At 39.9% G+C, this 20,239-nt stretch overlaps 1 protein-coding gene across 2 annotated transcripts in view; it reads left to right on the forward strand.

Moving 5' to 3' along the window:
- Positions 1-20,239, forward strand: part of snap25a (synaptosome associated protein 25a) — a 52,250-nt gene that overhangs the window by 17,172 nt on the left and 14,839 nt on the right. For both annotated transcript variants that reach the window (XR_003694921.1, XM_028605941.1), the window contains exons 2-4: positions 8,012-8,155; positions 11,987-12,028; positions 16,659-16,707. Coding sequence is in view for 1 of the 2 variants with exons in the window: in XM_028605941.1 (XP_028461742.1) it covers positions 8,084-8,155; positions 11,987-12,028; positions 16,659-16,707 (163 nt within the window). In the remaining variant the exon portion in view is untranslated. The remainder of the gene's footprint in view (positions 1-8,011; positions 8,156-11,986; positions 12,029-16,658; positions 16,708-20,239) is intronic.

The following is a 20,239-nucleotide window of genomic DNA, read 5'->3' on the forward strand; positions in this document are numbered from 1 at the left end:
AGATGCAGTGCAGATGAATGGCCCCAGTGCCTGGAGGTCCTGCCGGTAAAACTCAGCTGGACGATTCAGCCAGTTGAAAATCGGCAACTTTCCCTCTTTGGCCATTACATTTGCTACCCTTGACGATGCTGGCTTAGACACTTCATCCGTCCCAGCTCCACCCTCTCGTCCATAAATATCCAGTTTAAAAAAATGAAGATGGCAACGGCCAAATGGCCAAATGCAAGGCTTCAAAGCGTAGGTCCACAAACCAGTGGGTAATGATACTTATTTTTACAGTCTGTGATAGAGGTCCTAAAAGCGTGCATGCATTGCACTTGATTAATGTGTTTAAATATTTGCAAAAGTATATATATACTGAGATGTGAGATTATTCCTATGTTATGATCAATATTGTACATGCACATTCACAAAACGGCACAGTTAAAACTTCCAGATTAAATAGTTTATCTGGTTTCCCCCTCCACTTTATTAATCAAACTGCTAACCGTTTTTCGGTGATTCATATAGAGATCTCCAGATGAATGATTGTGCTGCTCTGAGAGGGAGCATTTTAATGGTTGCCAGGCAGCCTTTGGTAGCTCAAAGGTCATCAGATTGATCCTTGTAATGGTATCTCACATTTAACTCTGTCGAGTGCTCGCTACCGGCTTTATAACTGCAAGTTGCTCTGGATAACAGTAGCTAAAATGTGACCTAGCTGTGCATTAGTGTATGCATACATAGTTACTCATAGTCCTGTATGGAATCAGAGGTAAAAAACAGAGCACATTGTTTTACAGTTTTGTCTCTGTGTAGCGCGAGTTTGGAGTTTGGACAAAATTAAAACTGAAATGTTTGACCAGACCACTCAAAATTGTATACTTTTATTTTGATTTGTTTTAGTTTATCGCTTTATGTGCATTTATTTATATTCAAGAAACAGAAGCCGCAACAGTATATAGTAAAACCAAAGACATTATTGGAAGGTGCCAAATGACTCCACTGACTCTTGATAAATTAGCCAATACTTGGTTCACAACTCAAGGTTCACTCAGTTTGCTTTTTCCAGAGCTTTTGACCATTTTTCAAAGTCTTATTTGGTTGAAGCTCTGGAAAAGCCTTGTAAGTAAACCTTGAGTTTAGAATATTTTGCCACAAATCTGTATTCCCAAGGCTTAGGAGGAATTTCCCTGTTTAGTAGCCAGTATGCTATCAAACTAATTGTAATTAGAAATAGCCAAAAAAGCTATTTTAGATCCATTCTTTCAGAGCAATTAGCCTACACATTTCTTCAATGATCAATTATACAATGTTTTTATAAACATGAACAATTCTTTATAGTAACTAATTGTTTCCACTGTTAGTTCAAAAAGAGTGTCTATACTGAGCCTACATGCACTGGTGAATATTATCATAATTTCTTCACTGTAATTGTGACATACTCTGACCCCCAAACCCTGCACACTGATCAATGCATTGATTATAAAAGCATGTCAATACATAACAGCATTTTGTATCTCTCCTTGAGAAAACCTGATGATGAACTTGTTCCAGAGCCAAAGCAGGCACTGATGCAAAATTTGAAGCTTGTAATTGTGCCGTAAAGTAAAAGGTTAGCGTGGCCTGTTAAAATGTTATTTCCTGAATTTGGTTAAGTAAGTGGACAGGCAGGCGATGATGCTCTCTCGTTCTTCAGTGAGTCATTCTGAAGAGTGCTGGTGAATCCGACTCGATTCAGACATTAAGCGCTGCAATGCACCAGTCCGGTTGGAGGTTTGTATAACCCAACATGGCCGCTGCTGTTCTGAAGCCGTGCAGGAGAGCGAGGGGAATGGAGAGAGGGAGAGAAATCAGAGAAATCAAAGCAGGGAGTGATGTAATAAACACAAACATAAATATAACTGTTTCCGATTCAACATACACACTTTGTCTGCAAAATAGTGGAAGGATAGTTGAGTGCGCCAGTAATTGTGTAAACTGGCTTCTCATAAATAAATAAATGCTATAATAAAAAGAAGCCTGTAAACGGTGCAGGACTTAATCATTATGACACAGCTGTTGATCTGAGGACGTATACGTGACTGAATCCATCTGCTCAGATGAATGCAGATTGATCTATACACCACCCAGGGAGGTTTTAATGATTCAGACCGTAACATGCTGGGATATTGCCGTGGCAGTAAAAAATGGCTTCATATCCTGTGTGTGTGCAGCAAGTATGAGGCCAGCAGATGTTGTTGTGAACATCTCTGGACACACTAGTGGGCGAAGCAAGCACATTTGGACCCTCAAAGGCAGAATATCAACCAAACTGCTCACTCAGTCACCGAGATGAGACATCCAAGTGGGCGAAGAAGTCCGTCCAAGATGATACACAGACTCTCACTCCTTATTTAATTAGTCTTTACATAGTCTTCACCTAGTCTCGCATTGCCAGACCTATCTCCATAGCACTGCAGCGACAGTGGCTCTGCAAAATAGTCTGGAGGAAGGAACTTGTTTTGGTGGAACATTTGCACCCCGCAAAAGAAAATGCCACATACAACATTAAATAAAGTACAGTACAGTAACGTGAGCTATTTAAATTAGATGGACTGCCAAATCAGTCAACCTCACTCTGCCTCAGTTCTTGGGGCCGCATGAATGTAATAAAGTGTGTGTATATTCCTGCATAAACAAGACTTATGTGCTTAGTGTATCGCCATGTGTACTTCGTCCACAGCAATCCCTGTAAATCGGTCCCAAAACATCCCAGTTAGATTGTAAACGCTGTAAACATATTCTCTAAATCTTTACAATCATTCACCGAAAGAACCACGCAGGCCTGCCTTGTTGAACGATCCAAATTTTCTTAAAAACTTGCCATTTTCAGTGTGTAGCTTGCTAGCTCGATTGTTGTTGATTTGCAACACAACAACCCAGTCTCACGCCAGTTGGTGAAATGGTCATGTTATTTTGATTTACTGATTTGTGTACAGGTCACGATTTTCTCGTTTATTTTGTGTACAGGTCACACTGCAGCAGTGTAAGCACGTAGGCTACTTCCACAATGCGTATTCATGACTCAACCAACTCCTTCTTGTCGGTTATTGGCTGGAACACTGTTTGTTATGGTTCGTGGGGCAGGTTGGCGCGGTTTGTTTTTGTTGCCGTTTGTGGAGCCTGGGCTGTACAGAAACCGCGTTTTTTTACAGTGTGTTCAGGGGACAGGCAGCTAGCGGATAGTGAGGTGATGTTTGCTGTATGTGACAAAAAACGTTGTAGCCTAAAAAACGCGTCACATTACTTAGAACACCTTTAATCTGTGTGTCTTGTAAAGTGGTATTTAGGAGTACAGCATACAGTGCTTTAATCTTTCAAGGGTTGCAAATAGATGGATGGTCTGTTTGGCTGTGCTGTTCCTTTCTTTGTTTTTATTTACCAATGTGTTTTTTGAACATTAAACATAATATGGGACCTTTAGCCTGTATTAACTGATTTTTTTATAATAATTGCAACAATTTGTAACACCTTTCACATACATATAGCATATGTAGAATGATCCATTTTGAATATGAAAATATTGACTATAGCTGCTATGAAAAAGAAAAGAAAAGAAAATGCATTTACTTACAGTAGACAATTCGAGAGCAGGGAAAAAAATCACACAAACATAGTCTTGATTTGCTTATCAAGTTTTAATGGTTAAAATATTGTGTTTCTGTCTACCTGACAAATTGTGTTTTTCCATTCTGACTTGTCACCAACACCAACCTATACACTGGGCTTGTCTGTACTTTGCTTGAAATAGGTTCCTACAGTTTTATATGCCTGGGTGAGAGTCGTGACCCTCCAAAACAACGGGCCAAAAGAGAAGAAAACCACTGTACAGCTGCGGTTTTCTGTTGATTCTCAGTGGAAGTGGCACTACTAGTGGCCCTGTCATATTACAGTCATTTGATTCAGTGTTAATATCAAAAATATCACTTTAAACACACATTTGTTTTATTTACCTGAGATTGTGCATAAAATATGTTGCTCCAGTCGCTTTAGTCTAACAGCCAATGGTTCATCATTATTCAAGCCTGGGTAGTAAAAGGCCAGTTACTGCCCGAGGATTACCACTTAGCCAGAAAGCTATGGAGAGCAGAGATGGTACAAAAGTACTCACTTCTCGTACTCAAGTAGAAGTACAGATACTTGTGTTAAAAAATACTCTGGTAAAAGTAGAAGTACTGATTTAACTTCTTTACTCAAGTCAAAGTAACAAAGTACAGGCTTGGAAATTTACTTAAAGTATAAAAGTAAAAGTAACCTTGCAAATGACAACCATTTTTTATGCAAAGCTACCTGGACCACACAAATGTTACTAGAGTGCAAGCTGAGAAACTTCAGTGGACATGGAAAAAAGGCTCTTTATATATATGCCATTGCCTACATTTTAAATGGATGTCTGCCAAGGCCTAAAAAATCACAGATATGATTATTGTGACAGAGACTGGGACTCCAGGTTAATAAGATTCTGACTGAGTAGCAAGATATGAATTCAGTTGTGATTCTGTGAGAATTCACAGATCCATTTTCTCATTTTTAATCTTCCCCTTAACATTTAAAGGAATCTACATGTATGTGTGTGTGCTCAAATATGGCTTTTGGAAAGAAAATAAAGGATTAAATATGAATTACTAAACAGACATTATTTAAGAAGTTCCCCATGCTTTAAGAGCTACGCAGCACATTCACCAGGAGTCAAGGATGATTGGGAATGTCTTGCTGCTTGTCTGCTGAATCTCTGGGATTTCTCATGTTGCCATCCATACTACTAGTGCTAACATTACCACCATCATGCTGCAATGATTTGCCAAAAATGAATGCCGCCGAATCTGTCGAGTTGTCTAGTAGTGGTGCGTCAAGTATATTAGCAATTAGATTGAATTCGGTATTGATGATGCGAAAAATAATAACGGTAACTCTAGTGAAATTATTTGAAACTTGTTAATGAGGACTAGATTAGGACTGTATTTAAAGCTGACCATTCTGGTTTCCAACTTCGCCCCAGGTGTGTCTGTTAGAACACGGACGGTGACAACTTCTCTCTTTTGATTCTTTAATAAGATCAAGCAACGTGCAACCTAGCTAACAGGTGAAGAACACAAACAACAAAATCATTAGCTAACTTACTTTAAGTTTGCAAGAACTATAGACCAATAAAACAACAGGCTTAAATGAACTGACAACATATGTTATACGACTTACAGTTCTCAAGGACGCACACACACGATCTAACTGATTATCCTCCGGACAGATTGTGTCTTTTTCTTTTCTCTCATTTTTTTCTCCGTGTGGCCCGCTCGCGGTGTCCGCGCTATTTTCCGACATGCGCTCACAATCACTCCTGATAGACCACCTGTTGTACAAAACTAAAGTAACGAGCCAATTTTCTAAAATGTAAGGAGTAGAAAGTACCGATATTTGTGTTAAAATGTAAGGAGTAAAAGTAAAAAGTCACCACTAAAATAAAAAGTAAAGTAAAAATATCTGAAAAATCTACTTAAGTACAGTAACAAAGTATTTGTACACTTCCCATCTCTGATGGAGAGGAATTAGATCTGATTCTTAAGGCGGTTAAATCATTTGGATCCTAGTTTGTAAGGATGTAATTTAGCAATATCCACTGATAATCTCTAACAAATCTGACACACAACAAGTTATTTTAATGATCATCTTTAGAGTTCGCTCCCAGTAATCCTACATCTAGAGATGTCCGAGTGTTTGGTTGGTGATGCTAGTCTCTGATGACCTACAGATGGGAGGAAAGGATCACAGCTAAAGGGCTAACAGGCTGTATATGTCTCTCTGTGGCTAATCCTCCAAAATCCCAGTCAACACTGTCTGAGACTGGCATTCCTCCACAAACATCGGTCGCCTGCTCCCTTCCCAGTCGTTCCCCAACAAACAAACACTGCTGCTGCTTCAGCTTCCTAATCCTCCATTATACAGCCTGCAACAGTTAGACTTGGGAGATAGAAGCACCATATCCTCCAATTTCATTTGGCCCTTTTGTCGCATGCTGTGCTCTACGGCTGCACAATGTATCCTTTTTTTTAATGCATCATGATATTAGTCTATATCGATGACGTTCCACTTCCGGGATTGCTCCGGTGCCGCTGGAAATTCTGCCCGATGTCCCTCAGTTTGAGCCGGAAGTCCATTTCCTTCTGCTTTCTTTGTGATGTAATTCTAAACTCCGGTGGATTTATGAGGACTATGGTTAACTGCTCCTCAGATCTCTGCAGGGTAAATCCAGACAGCTAGCTAGACTATCTGTCCAATCTGAGTTTTCTGTTGCACGACTAAAACAACTTTTGAACGTACATGTTCTACCAAAACAAGTTCCTTCCTGCTTAGCACCGCCCATGACGATTCCGATTGGTTTAAAGAAATGGCAATAAACCAGAGCACGTTTTTCTCCCATCTCGGAATGCTGTGTAGAATAGCCAGACCCTCCCCCGCAGTGCTGTGGAGGAAGTTCTGGCAATGCAACTTGCTCAATAAACACATCGCAAAAGGATGCGACGTCTCGCAAAAGACACTTAGAGATTTTTTGAGTTAGTTGAAAGAGAGTATCAGTAGAAAACTGCACTTTAAAGCGTTACTGTCATTCTTTTTTTAATGGTGCAATTTTTATGCAATTCAATTTGTTCAATAACATGTTGGAAATCATTTCCTTTAGTTTTTTTTCCATTCAACAAGCAAGTTGTTGTATTTGAGCAGAATACTAAAAGCACCAGAAATGCAGAAACGAGTAAACTTTCATATCTGCAGGTAATAACGTTATTGCGATATTCAACAACGTCATCGTATAGTTTCCTCATATCGTGCAGCCCTACTATGCTCCAACTTTTTTCTCACCCCTCTGGAATACATTTGACATTTTGTACCTTCAGCTTTAGTTGCTGCGGTTATCCCGGGCGGCTTGATGCCCAGGGGTAGTGAGGCGTGTGTCAGCTTGTCCAAGGCCATCTTGACATAGCATGATGGATGTATTTAAACTGAAAAAAAATGGGAATTTACAGGATGAATTTCTGTTGGATTAGTTCATCTGAGTTTGTCTGGAATAAGTCATAACACAGTTAGCAGATAATATTTCTCTGTTTCTAGAAACCGTTTTTGGCTAATCCTTTAAATTTTCCGTCAACAATGGCCCCGTCTGAGCCTTGAAATTCTTCTGCAAACATTGTCTGCCCGCTGTCTCTGTTCCTCATTCTAATCCTCCATTTACTGGTACCAACTGTTCCAAGTGTTGTCATTGCTCAGAGAGGTACAGAGAGGAGACCATGAATGTATGATGTGGTGGATTTGAATTCCATCACAACAAAACCTTATTTTTGAAGCTGTCTGTAGTATCAAATCATAACCAGAGTTATCGCAAGACACTTTACAGATAGGTCTGGACCACACTCTATAATTTACAAAGATCCAACAATTCCCCCAAGAGCAAGCATTTTGTGCAACAGTGCGAGGAAAATCTTCCATTTAGGGAGAAACCTCGGACAGACCCAGGCTCTTGGTGGGCGCCGGTTGGGACACAAGACACTGATACAGATATACAGATTGTTGTGATAATGTTACATTCCACTCTGTGAGAAGGTTGAAGAAGGTCCTTCTCATCCATGTTATTTGTATCCTAAATTGTTTTCCTATCTTTGTGAAGTCTCTTATCTTACTACATGTCATCTAAATGAATGGAGACGTTTTTGGAAAATATGTATATACCTGTGTGTCTCATTACGACTTTAGAACATTATGAACTGAACCCTGCTTCGTGTCGCTTTGTTCTCCGAGATCTCATTAGTAGATGATTGGATTCAAACCACAAAACAATCCAGATGTGATTGTTTTACAACACAGATATAGACAAATTGTTGACTTTCCAAATGCCAAAAGCTAGCTCCTTTCTATTTCCATAGTCAAATGTCCAATTATTTACTATTTACTGAGACTGATTATTCCTCATCCGTCCTTTTCTTCTGTTTGGTCTCTTTTCCAGCCTTCCCCAATTCCTCACTAGGATCTTCTCTTCCCTGTTGGAGACCTTCTCCACCCCCCACATCCAGCAGCCATGGCAGATGACGCAGACATGCGCAATGAGCTGTCAGACATGCAGCAACGTGCTGACCAGCTGGCAGATGAGGTGAGTAAAAGGCGCTCGTTGCATCACGCTGGTTTCAGTTGTGATGGCGCACAGACATGACGACACGCGCACTTATGCGTACTTAGTCCCAGAGACTGGACTTGAGCACATTCATATGCATACAAATGAAAAGCACATGTAGACTACAGTACATGAGAGAGACTTTGAAATGGCAGATCTTAACACTAGAACCGCCATAGCCCACGCCATTTAACGCTGTGATTCACAAATTTGAAATATTATTTCCCTCCTGCCCCAACTTTTCCTTAATACCTATTCTGCACATTCCTATATTGTCATAATGATAGAAGGACATTTAGAAAACCCAAAAGAAGGGTTTTCGGCATTGTTTTTCTCAAAAATGCCCTCCTTAAGTCGCCAGGAGAAACGGCGATTAACATTGGCGAACAACAAATTTGATACATTTGCATGATGGCCGTACAGTGCAATGAGACAATGAATGGAACATAGAAGCTAATTTGCACATTAATATTCATTCACGAGCACTTATAATTACTTAAGGTATTTACAAAAACACTAAGGTATATAGGCCCACGGTATTTTTCCTTTTATATGTGTAAAATATCAGAAATGAGAGCAAAACTAATCACGCTTTCTGTCTCACTATAAAGTTGTGTCCCGTCATGGGAGTCCCATGTGTGCGCTGTACGCTATAATAACATCAGGAATGTTATTTAAGTAACTTATTTGAACCAAACACTAACTGTTCTAAATTGGATTAGTTCAATAAGTGTGGATGTGTGCAATCACATGAAATGTTATGTGACCATTGAGCTGAAAGACGCACCGCGCATGGGAGAGATGGAGAGACAAATAGAAATGCTGAGGGGACTAACTGTCGTTATTTCGTTTGACAAAATGTGATAATGTAATCATTTGCACAAGCAATTATTTTTACCATTTAGTTTACTTGCCAAAATAAAAATGCTGAAATTGATTACAATATGTATATATATCAATATGTGTTTCATGCCTTTTATGTTTTACATTGCAGGTTGCTCACAATAAGAGATGCTCACAATAATATCACAGACTTTGTGTGTACTGAACTGTAAGACAAAGCACAAATATTACTGCATCGGGTGGCAGCCTTAAAAATATATTTTCTAAAAATAGAAATAGCAAAATAGCACATTTTACACTGCTAAGAATATATCAGTTTTGTGTGGGTTTGAGCTGCAAGATAAGCTACCTGGCTGTGTATGTGTGTCCTGTCCTTGCTTCTGTAAAGATGGAGCCTGATGATGCATTAATGGCCTATTTCAAAAGGATACAGTGCTCTTGGGTGTTGGGTTTGGTGGTTCTAGTGTTAAAACATGACAAACTAAGAATTTGGAGCCTAAATATACAGCATAGGGTAAATATTCATACAATAGCGATTGTTTTTAACAAAAACGCGCCCATTTTAACTTGTCCAAATCTAAAAGCTCTTTCAATCAAGCAAGACTTTTAACTGCATTCTCGTTGCGTGTGGGATGTTTTATACCCTAAGCTCAAAATGTTCAAAAATAGTCACAGATGTAGCTCAGTCCTTGAATTCACACAGCACCATGTTATTGTCTGCCTCGGGCTGTGGCTGTTTGCATGTGTGTGTGTGTGTGTGTGTGTGTGTGTGTGTGTGTGTGTGTGTGTGTGTGTTTGTGTGTGTGTGTTTCTGTGCAGGTGATAGGAGAGTCCAGCATCATCTGACTTTACATAACACTGCACATCACTATCTTGAGTGTGTGTGTTTGTGTTTGTGAGTGCACCTGACACAAATCTGTGCAATCATGAGCGTGAATTTGCAAAGCTAATTGTTCGAGTCTGTCCGTGTTTATCTTAAGGAATGTGCTTGAGCTGTGAGTGTGTGTGTGTGTGTGTGTGTGTGTGTGTGTGTGTGTGTGTGTGTGTGTGTGTGTGTGTGTGTGTGTGTCAACATCAGTAAGAGAGAGAGAGAGAGAGAAAGTCTCAGTCATGGCCCGGAGCAGACAAGCCCACGCCCCCTCCAGCTTCACATCTGACTCACACTGGCATAGCTGAGCAGAATATTAAACGCGCGCACACACACACACACACACACACACACACACACACACACACACACATATGTGAACATAGGGCATGCACAAAATGGCGGCGTCAGAATAACAGTTTTTGCCTCTGTTGCAAAGACTTACACGAGCTGTCAGAGAGAACAGCTCATATAGGGGGCATTTCTGCCGTCAGTGAACACAAAATGCCAGTGCATGGGGTATTCTTGTTGCTTGACTTCAGATGAAAAGAGAAGGATGAGAATAAGGAAAACGGGTGAAATAGAAGGAAGAAGAGAAAGAGGGCTGTAGTCTTTTGCCAATCCCCTTTCTGTAGCCCGCACCGCTCCGGGGATCAGCTGTACTCGCAGCGAGCACAGCGAGGCCAAGCTGTGTCATTGTAAAGAGGACGAGATATCACAGAGCGCCGTACCCTGCCGAGCTCTAGCTCGCAAGCTGTGCTCTGTAGCCACACGCTTCTTAGAGAGGGAATTGGAATGTGCAGCTACATATCTATCAATACGCAGGCTAATAATAGACATCCAGGAGTAAGGGAAAGAGAGGGGGGATCAAAGCATTTTATTACCAGAGTTATTTTTGCTTGGCAGTGCTGCTGTATTCTTGATTAATTTAATTTAATTTATACTTTTTATTGATCTCCAGTAGGGAAATTACAATTTACACTCTGTTTGAAATCACTACACACAGGCCTGAAATACACACACACACGTTCAGGACCTAGTCATGCACAAATGTCAGAGGGAGTGGGCTGGGCCAGCACCCTGAGTGGTTGTGGGGGGGGGGAGGAGTGCTCAGGAGGTGAACTGGCATTTCTCCAGCTACCAGTTCACACTCCACACTATGGTCCAACAGAGACTTGAACCAGCGCTCCTCTGGTTTCCAACCCAGCGTCCTATGAACTGAGCTACCGCCACCCAAAGTAAATCACTGATGAGTTACTACTGTAGATCTCAGAGTTTCTAGTGTAGATCTCAGAATGCTTAAAAGCAATTTAGTTTTGATCTCATATCCAAATCATTGTAAACATTCTAGGGCTGCAACCAACGATTATTTTCATTGGCGATTAACCTGTTGATCTATAAAATCTCAGAACATGGTAAAAATAAATGTGGATCAGTGTTTCCCAAAGCCTACCATGACGTCCTCAAATGTCTTTCGTTCGTTTCGTTCACAACTCAAAGATATTCAGTTTACTGTCACAGAGGAGTGCAGAAACTAGAAAATAGTCACATTTAAGAAGCTGGAATCAGAGACGTTTTATCTACTCATTCTGATTAATCGATTACCAAAAGAGATGGCGATTAGTTTAATAGTTGACGACTCATCAATTATGTGATTGATTTTTGCAGCTCTGAAGCTTTCAATTGATTGACAGCCTAAAAATCAACTCCAGAACTCAGAAATCAGTCACTGTTACAGTTTGGTTCAAAATTCCCATCACAAGGTCAGGCGTGTTCAATAGCCGGAGCAGACAGTGTGTCCCTGTGAGTTCATGTCCAGTTGATGTCGATAAACGTCAGATATCGATCCTCTTTGTGTCCCGCTGATTGTTCAAATTGACTCCGCTTTGCTGTGATGCAAGCTCGCTTATGTTTAATTCAATAAACATGCTTACTGTAGACAAGATTGTGATTTTTTTTCCTGCGGTACCCCAGGAAGACTCAATTTATTTATGCTCTTGATGTCAAACAGGGCTGCTTCCCCTTTGTGATGGCTGCTGCTGTTTGGAATCTGTTGTGTCATCTCAAATGGAAATGAACTATTTTTTCTTTTTCCACAGTCTCTGGAGAGCACTCGTCGCATGCTGCAACTGGTGGAAGAGGTAAGAAAAACCCAATAACACTTTGAATGTATTAATGGAATCTGAGACAAAATGATGACATAGTGAGAACAAATTATTATATAGACACTGGAAGTCTGTCGTGTCTCAGATACACTCTGGGCAAAGTTCTTCTATGTGCAGGACAGGCTGATATATGTACTATCAGAAAATATTCAGGGAAATTCATTAAAAAGAGAAAAATACAGCACCCCAAGGGCGCAACTTTGGGTTCAACATTGGGGGGGTTGAGATCTCCACTTTTGAGCAGAATTGACATCTACATTCTGGTGAATTTTTCTGCATCAATTAATGGTGCAAATGTCTTTATTTATGTAAAGGAAATTAAAAATAATTTGGGGTGGGGTTTCACTGACCAGTTTTGGGGTTGTAACCCCCTCACCACCCCTGAAAATTAAGCCTATTACCCAATTCAATTCTTACTGTTTATTGTAGTAGTTTTAATATTACAGCTACAAGGCCATTTCATTTGGTTACTGTCAAGGAGTTCGAGACTGTCCTCCCCCAAAAAAAGGCCCACATAATTGATTTGTTCAAGCCGCAATTACGATCTATATTTACATTTATAGTGACGCACCCCTTAGTGGCTGTAGTAATTATTACGGGAGCAAAGCAAAAAGTAAGATGATGAAGTATAAGAGCGCCAAAATTCGACATGAGGAGGTACAGGAGGTTGGGGTCCCATTTAAAAATAAAAGTAAAAAAGCAAGATTTTTTTCTAACTTTACGGAACAAACGGAGCTACGTCACGTTCTGTGTCATGTGCGTAACCAGAAGTGAAGTAGCATCTGATTTTAACCTTTTCCGAATTTTAACTAATTAGTAATTACTAAAAAGTAATTAAGTAATTTCTTTTGTGGAGGAGGGTCTGGCTAGTCCACACAGCATTACGTGATGGGAGAAAAACGTGCTCTGGTTATTGCCATTTCTTTAGACCAATCACAATAATCTTGGGTGGTGCTAAGCGCCGGATGGAGCCACGGTGCCTCTGCAAATAGCCTCGGGAAGGAACTTGTTTTGGTGGAACATCAACTGAGCAATCCCGGAAGTGGAATGTCGTGGATATAGACTAGTCTAACCAAACTAAGTAAAAGGTCTGGCTAAACCATACATACATTCTGGGTTGTTTTGCATTTCGTTAAAAAGAAAACACCACATACATTAATTCTTCAATAAATCTTCATTAAAGTTACAACACAATACAGATACAGATACGTGGTTAGACGTAATTTGCTATTACCGGTTTATCGCCGTGTGTCCATAGCAAATCCAACGCAATCGATCCCAAAATGGCCCAGTTAGAGAGCATGACATGTCAGTCTTTATCCTGGAATTGTACTCCTGTTGATCCAGACCACTGTCTCTCCAAAGAGCAATGCAGCTTCCTCCCGTGGTGATTAAAATGGACGTGATTAAAGATGGAAGAACCCCTCCACCCCCCAACTCACCACTTCTGTGTGTTCAGTCAAATGTTGAAACAAAACCTAATGCCTATGTCATTTAGCCAGATGTATGTGCCATCTGGCCAGGGATTTGGAACCAGGAACCTTGTGGCTACCTAATGCCTATGTTGCCCACCTATTATTTCTACCAGCCCACCCTGAAATAGCAGGCTAAAACCGGCCCTGCTCTAGTTTGTATTTAATGGACTGATATGAGAATGGTATCAATCTTTTATATTATCTCTCGGCAAAAAGGGGAATGCGTCTTTCCCGGAATGAGAAATATTCCTTGAATATCTTTCCGGCTAAGTAAAAAAAAAGACATCACAGGTATGTTAAAATTTAACTAAAACTGACTGACAGGCAGACAGACTACTTTCGGGTCAGGTAACCTCAATGATTTCTACATTTCGCTTAAAGGTGCAGTAGGTAAGACTTATAAAACTAACTTTCTGTCATATTTGCTGAAACTGACCCTATGTTCCAGTAGAACTACATAAAGCAGGTCATTTAAAAAAAAAAAAGAGTGTCAATCACTGCTCATGCACATGCATTCATTCTACCTTGTTGGGGGAGGGGCTTAGGAAACCGTTTTGGGCTTTAGCGGAAAGGGGGGAGGGACTGAGAAGTTGTCAATGTTCAAATTTCTGGATCTTCACAATCCTACCTACGGCACCTTTAAACAAACACAGGATTTCTGTGTTCTAAGTGCTTGAATCCATTAGTCTTGTCAGGCAGGTCTGAGTGAACCATGAGTCAACCGAGTGACCACGAGAATACAAAATGAATTAATGTCAGAGGGACAGAGGATACACACACACACTAACACATACGCACGGACTCCGTAGATTTTTCTTATTTGCCCATGTAACATTCAGGCCAATAAATAATGCCGGGAGTGAAACACAATGAGAAAGAGGAACAGAAATGCTGAGAGTGACGTGCCAACAAGTAGACAGCAAAGATGGAGGCAAGGGGGAAATAACAGGGAGACAGTGTGGACAACTGGGGGGGGGCGGGCGTCTGACAAGCTCTCGGTGCAGATCTCAAGGTCACATTGATCCTCCGTCGCCATATCTCACCCATAGCCCCACCCTGCCTCTGTGCTGCAGGCCGGGAGATTGCTTCATATGCAGTTATCACCATATACAGTATATCTATTAGGGCTGCCAATCGATTTACGTTTTTAATCGTGATTAACTAGTTAACTCGCGAGTAATCCCAGATGAATAGCACTTTTTTTTTGGACTACTCCGGTGGTAACTCAATTCACAGTACAATGCAAGAAAAATGTAGTCTTGTGGAGAGAACCATCTGAAAGGGCTTTGAAACTCAACTTGCCATTCAAAAGACCCTTTTCTTTATCCATTTCTGCTTTCTTTATCCAAAATGAAAAAAAGGTTGATATGAAAACATTTTATTGAGCTATTTATCTTAGACTTAGATGAAATCGCCTTGTCAATGTTTAAATATTTGAAAAACCCACAGACAGACATCAGAAGGGTGACCAATAGCATTGATTTATAAAATGTGTATTACTATATATTACCCTACTCCCTAGATAACATTCAATGTCAGTTTTATGACGATAAAGTATTTTCTGAATATATAGTTAGTCTGTTTCTTTTCTTCCAATCAGTGCACACCCTGAGGTTGCTTTTGAGTCAATTGGAATCCTTTATGATTCAACTACATATTTAACCTGTAACTGTGATCTATCACATACAATCTACTTATAATTTCTAATCCATAATTTGACGTACACAAAAGTCTTGCAAATTTGCAACCTACTGTGTGTGCCAAAAATGTATGAATCCATCCACCTGATTTGAATGAGGAATCCACATTGAACCACCCCCAGTCCTGTATGGGATCATGGTTGATTATTCCTTGCTAGGGTCCCTCGGGACATATTTCGACTACTTTGGGATTTCTCTTGGACTGAGGCTTGCTGAATTACAGAATAATTTATACACCAGAGTTTCCTTATTGGTCCCTGCTCGCCTCTCAGACATCAATATGGCTTTCCTCCCAAACTGCTGATGAGGCAGGGGGGGATGAGTGTAATTGCGTTCGTGCATTCAAGTGTGTGTGTACTCTGACACACCATAATCTTATTTATGCCTATCAGGCCGAACCAGGTGCCACATCTTAGTGCGGCGGTGCTGCATTTCTAAGAAGCAGAGAGGGAGTATGAGAGTTGCATATAAGCAAGTGTCGCCTATCCTCCGCCTCTTTATAACAGCTTCAAAACCTGTAGCCAACCCAGTTTATCAGTGACTAATAGCTTTACTGTTGCACTCATGCAGGCTCAGCTGTTCAGCTGGCTCGCAGTCGGGAAGAATTTAAAATGAAAACGTGAAGGTTGAAAGAAGACCAACATACATTTGAAATCTGGGCAAAAAGAAAAACAGTCTTACTTACAGGTTTCAACACATTCTCATGAACAAGTTCGTATGATATTGTACGAAAACCTATGCACAACAATTTGTATGATATCCTACGACGGGGGTTTTCAAAGCGTTTAAAGCCAAGGACTCCTTACCTGAAAAAGAGATGGAGCAGGGACCCCCTACTACATATATTGTATAAAATAAAGTTGCATATTAAACTGGGCCTACAATAACGTGTAGGACAGCCTAAAGCTTTTATACTTTTATGCTTTTTACATACCTTTTTTGTGCAAAGAATACTAAGCAATTTAAATAATAATTGTTGGCATGATTTTATAAATCATGTTTAAATGTTAAACATACATGTGGATCAGTGAATCTTTAGGTATAACTGTATCTGTGGATGGCTCTTAGTGACTACCTTACCTATAGGCCAGTTAGAATGTCATCAATGTTTTTTTTCTTCTCACAAATAGGCTGATACATATTTGCCTATAATATGTTGGATTCATGTTAAGACATTTTCATTTTTGAAAAACTTAATTCAATAACTTGGAAGCGTAAAACAAACAAACAAGGATGAAAACAGGGAAAAACGCAACAGAGAACACGAGAGACAGTAAACAACAAGGAAACCGGGAATGAATTAACACAATAAAACAGGAAAAACTGTAACAGAAAATCACAACTATGACAGTTGTAGCCTCATTACTGACTTCTGTTTCATTGTATTTGTCCTCTCTCCTTCCGTTTCTACCTTCTGTCTTCGGGGAATAGAGCAAAGATGCCGGCATCAGGACTTTGGTTATGTTGGACGAGCAGGGAGGTAAGTCTGCAGATGGCGGGTTTAGTCACAACATGGAGGTGTTAATAACTGAGTTATTCACATTCAACAAAGCTCATATAATGAATCTGTATTTGTAAAAAGTAATAGATTATGATTACATTCACATAGTAGCAGCACCACAAGGGACATTATTATTCCTGAATAGTAATGTTGGTGTTAAATTTATGGTATCAAAACACTTGTGAATGGATTGATTGTTTCATATGCAGTTGCTTGTTTTCGTTTAAATGCATTTCCAAACTAATCCATTTTTTTCCTGATTTGTTTAAAGTAATATTTTCTGATTTGGGTTTTGATTTAACGCATGGTTTATTTGATTTCTCAAGGGTGCCAATGGTTTATCTTTGGGGAAATTGTCTTTCTTTCAGCTTCCTTTAACTTTTGTTTCCTTTGGCTAACACTTTTCTTTTGGGTTTGCCTAATTGCTTTTGATTTGCCAGCAGCTTTCTTTAGTTTCATTAGCCAGCAACAGCAAGAGACAGCAGAGGAAATCTTGAAAGTGCCAAAACATTAACAGAGGAATACTTAATGCCAGCCACTGCAGTGCCAAAACCCTACAGCTCAACATCAAGATAATGTATTCATTGTACAGAATCCAGTTGGGTGAACATGTTTGTCCCTTTGGCAGCCAATGGCAGATTGACTTCAGGGCTGTTCTTAGATCTGTTTGTGTTATAATCTTCTTCACAACTACTAAAGAAAAACTCGTTGGATATTAAAATGCAGTAATGTAGGTGTCACACACTTAGTAACATTGAATTGAATTTCAACAGACATTTACAATTTACCACATTAGCTAATACCCTTAATGAAAATAAGTGGCAGACGATATGCTACGCCCTATTGGTTCTGCTCAAAGGCCATTTGTTAAAGGTTAATTTGAGTGACTGATGTGAAAAGAAATCTTTAAAATTGGTCCAGTATTGAGCAAGAATGCTGTAACCGGGCCCAGAGAACCAGGCTGCAATGTAATCCTATAGGGCAAATGTATATCGTCAATTTTGCCAATTTTTTTTGCCACTGATTATTATTCACAGACAACATTTTGGAAAGAATCTCTACAGAGATAGACGTTTTTGTTAAAGAGTAAGATCATTTTTGTTTAACCAAAAACAGCTCCGAAATCACCGTTGCCAATCTCACCAGACTCCATTTAAATAAACAATACTTTTAGTTTGTATAGAGCCAGCATATCTCCACATGGGTGAGTTAAGGGATTATTTCAACCAAACCAGAGTGGTGATTGTTGGAACCAAGACTGCTTTTGAGTTTTATTTTGTTTCTATCGACTTTGAATGAAATGTATTTTACGATGATAAAAATTACTGTTTATTTAAATGGAGTCTGGTGGGTTTGGCTATAACGATTTCCGAGCTGTTTCATGTTAAACAAAAAGGATCTTACTCTTTAACAAAACGGTCGACTGCTGTAGGGATGCTTTCCATGTTGTCCAATGTTGTCAGACACTTGTAATATTCTAAGACTGTCAGTGGCAAAACAAGCACTTTAGTGGACATAAATTGAAGGAGAGCAATTGCCCAATAACTTACATTGTCACTAGCGACTGCAATGGTCTTGCTTAATACTGGACCGGTTTTAAATATTGTTGTTCCCATCAGTTACTTAGACACATAAATATAGGAAAATAGGGTCCAGGTTGAAAAAAAATGATGTTACCCTTTAAATAATTACAGTTTGGCCAACCTGTCTTTTCCTGTAAACACTACTGGAAGCCCAAACGTGTGAGAACAGCTAAACAAGTCCTGCCACCCTGCAAAACAGTCCAGAGGTTTAAAAATACAAGAGGTGGATAAGAAAAAACGATCGATTTAGCTGGTAATGACAAAATATTCAATCACTTCTCTATCAACCCATATACAGCTTTGTACAATCCCTGGTTACAGTACATGCAGTTTGTTAACGAGCAAGCCAACAAGCCACAGTAAATAACATGGTTTAAAGGAGTGCTGTGGTCAAGACCCCCTTTGTCGAGTCCAAGACATGTCCATGAAGACCGAGTAAAGTACGAGTCCAATGAGGTTGGAGTCCAAGTCAAGACCGAGTCCAAATGAGAGACAGTCGAGCCCAAGACAGACAAAAAAGAATCCTCTTCAAGACCAATTACTTACCTGTTCATAATTTATGGGATGCAGATCCATTATATCTTCTTTATTAGGATGATCCTAGTGCAAGTGCAGAGTAACACTGTAGGGTCAAATTAGGCCATATTAATTACTTTAAGTAGAGCAGTTTCACTTCAATCACATATAGCTGAAGTGCAGCTTCACATATAAGATGTTGAGTTATTTTATTATGGTGTAACAAGAACATTCTGGGCTGCCAATGGAAAATGTAACAAACAATACAGGTGTCACTAAAAACTGACATGTTCCCATTTTTTAAAGTATTACTCGTCCTGAAGAATCCATAGTACAAAGTGCACAACCGACATTATGTCTGTGGCCAAAAATGAAAATAACTGATGCCTCCTGTGCGCTGCGCAGGGGTTTATGATGCAGTCAGGCACATACCAGGCGACCAATGTCAATCCCTGTTCTAGATGGATTTTCCATTAAACCAATTCCTGTTTTGTGAACAATCACGCTTCCTCATTTGCATTTTTTAAAGGAGGAAGTTACTTTAGAAAAAAAAACATATTTGGCTGGACTCGGTCGAGACCAACAAGAATATTTGGCGAGACCAATGGCCAAGTCTGAGTGCAAATACCAGCGAGTCCAAGACAATAAGAAAAACGTCTTGAGTCCAGCACTAGACTTGAGTACTACAGCACTGGTTTAAAGTGTGCATCACAGTTAAAAGTGGCAGTGTAAAACTATGAAAAGCTACCTTGTGCTTCACTTGGCTCTAGCGAGGACATGGGACTTCAGCTCTCCCATTGGCTGGAAGGCATGTAAACCAATTCACCAATACTGTAAGAGAGAGCCGTAATTGCATCAACACACTTGTTCAATCAGGGGGATGAAAGCTGTAGCCCTCCTCCAACCATCCATTGATCTCTTCATTCTGTTGCAAAACCATTTGCAACAGCTGACTGGACACACAGGAAGCTGTAAGCCTGAGCTGACCTCTGACCCTGCGTTATTGACTTTGTGCAGGCAGAAGCGCCTGCAGCTCTATGGCACTTAATTCATGAGACAGTTATAAAAGGGTGTAGAGGTTTTCTAAAAAGAAATTTTTCTTAACAATTTAATCTTTAATGAGTGCTGCATGCTCAACTCCATTACCCCACTACACTCTAACACACACTCAACAGGGATCCTTTCTTGGTTGAATATATTTACATAAATGCATGCCATCAAGGGATTTTACAAATCTGTAAAAGTCAATTAACTACTTTTTGAATCAGCTCCATATTTAACTGTGCTTCACCTTCTCACACTCTGCTTGCACCGTATTTCCTTTAACCACAATCGGGATGGAAAATTCTTTGTGCTGTAGAACCGTCACCAGCGCAAAAACTGAATCTAACTAATGACACTCGGAATTCTTA

Source organism: Perca flavescens, chromosome 18, assembly GCF_004354835.1.
Source record: "Perca flavescens isolate YP-PL-M2 chromosome 18, PFLA_1.0, whole genome shotgun sequence".
Classification (NCBI taxonomy): Eukaryota; Metazoa; Chordata; class Actinopteri; order Perciformes; family Percidae; genus Perca; species Perca flavescens.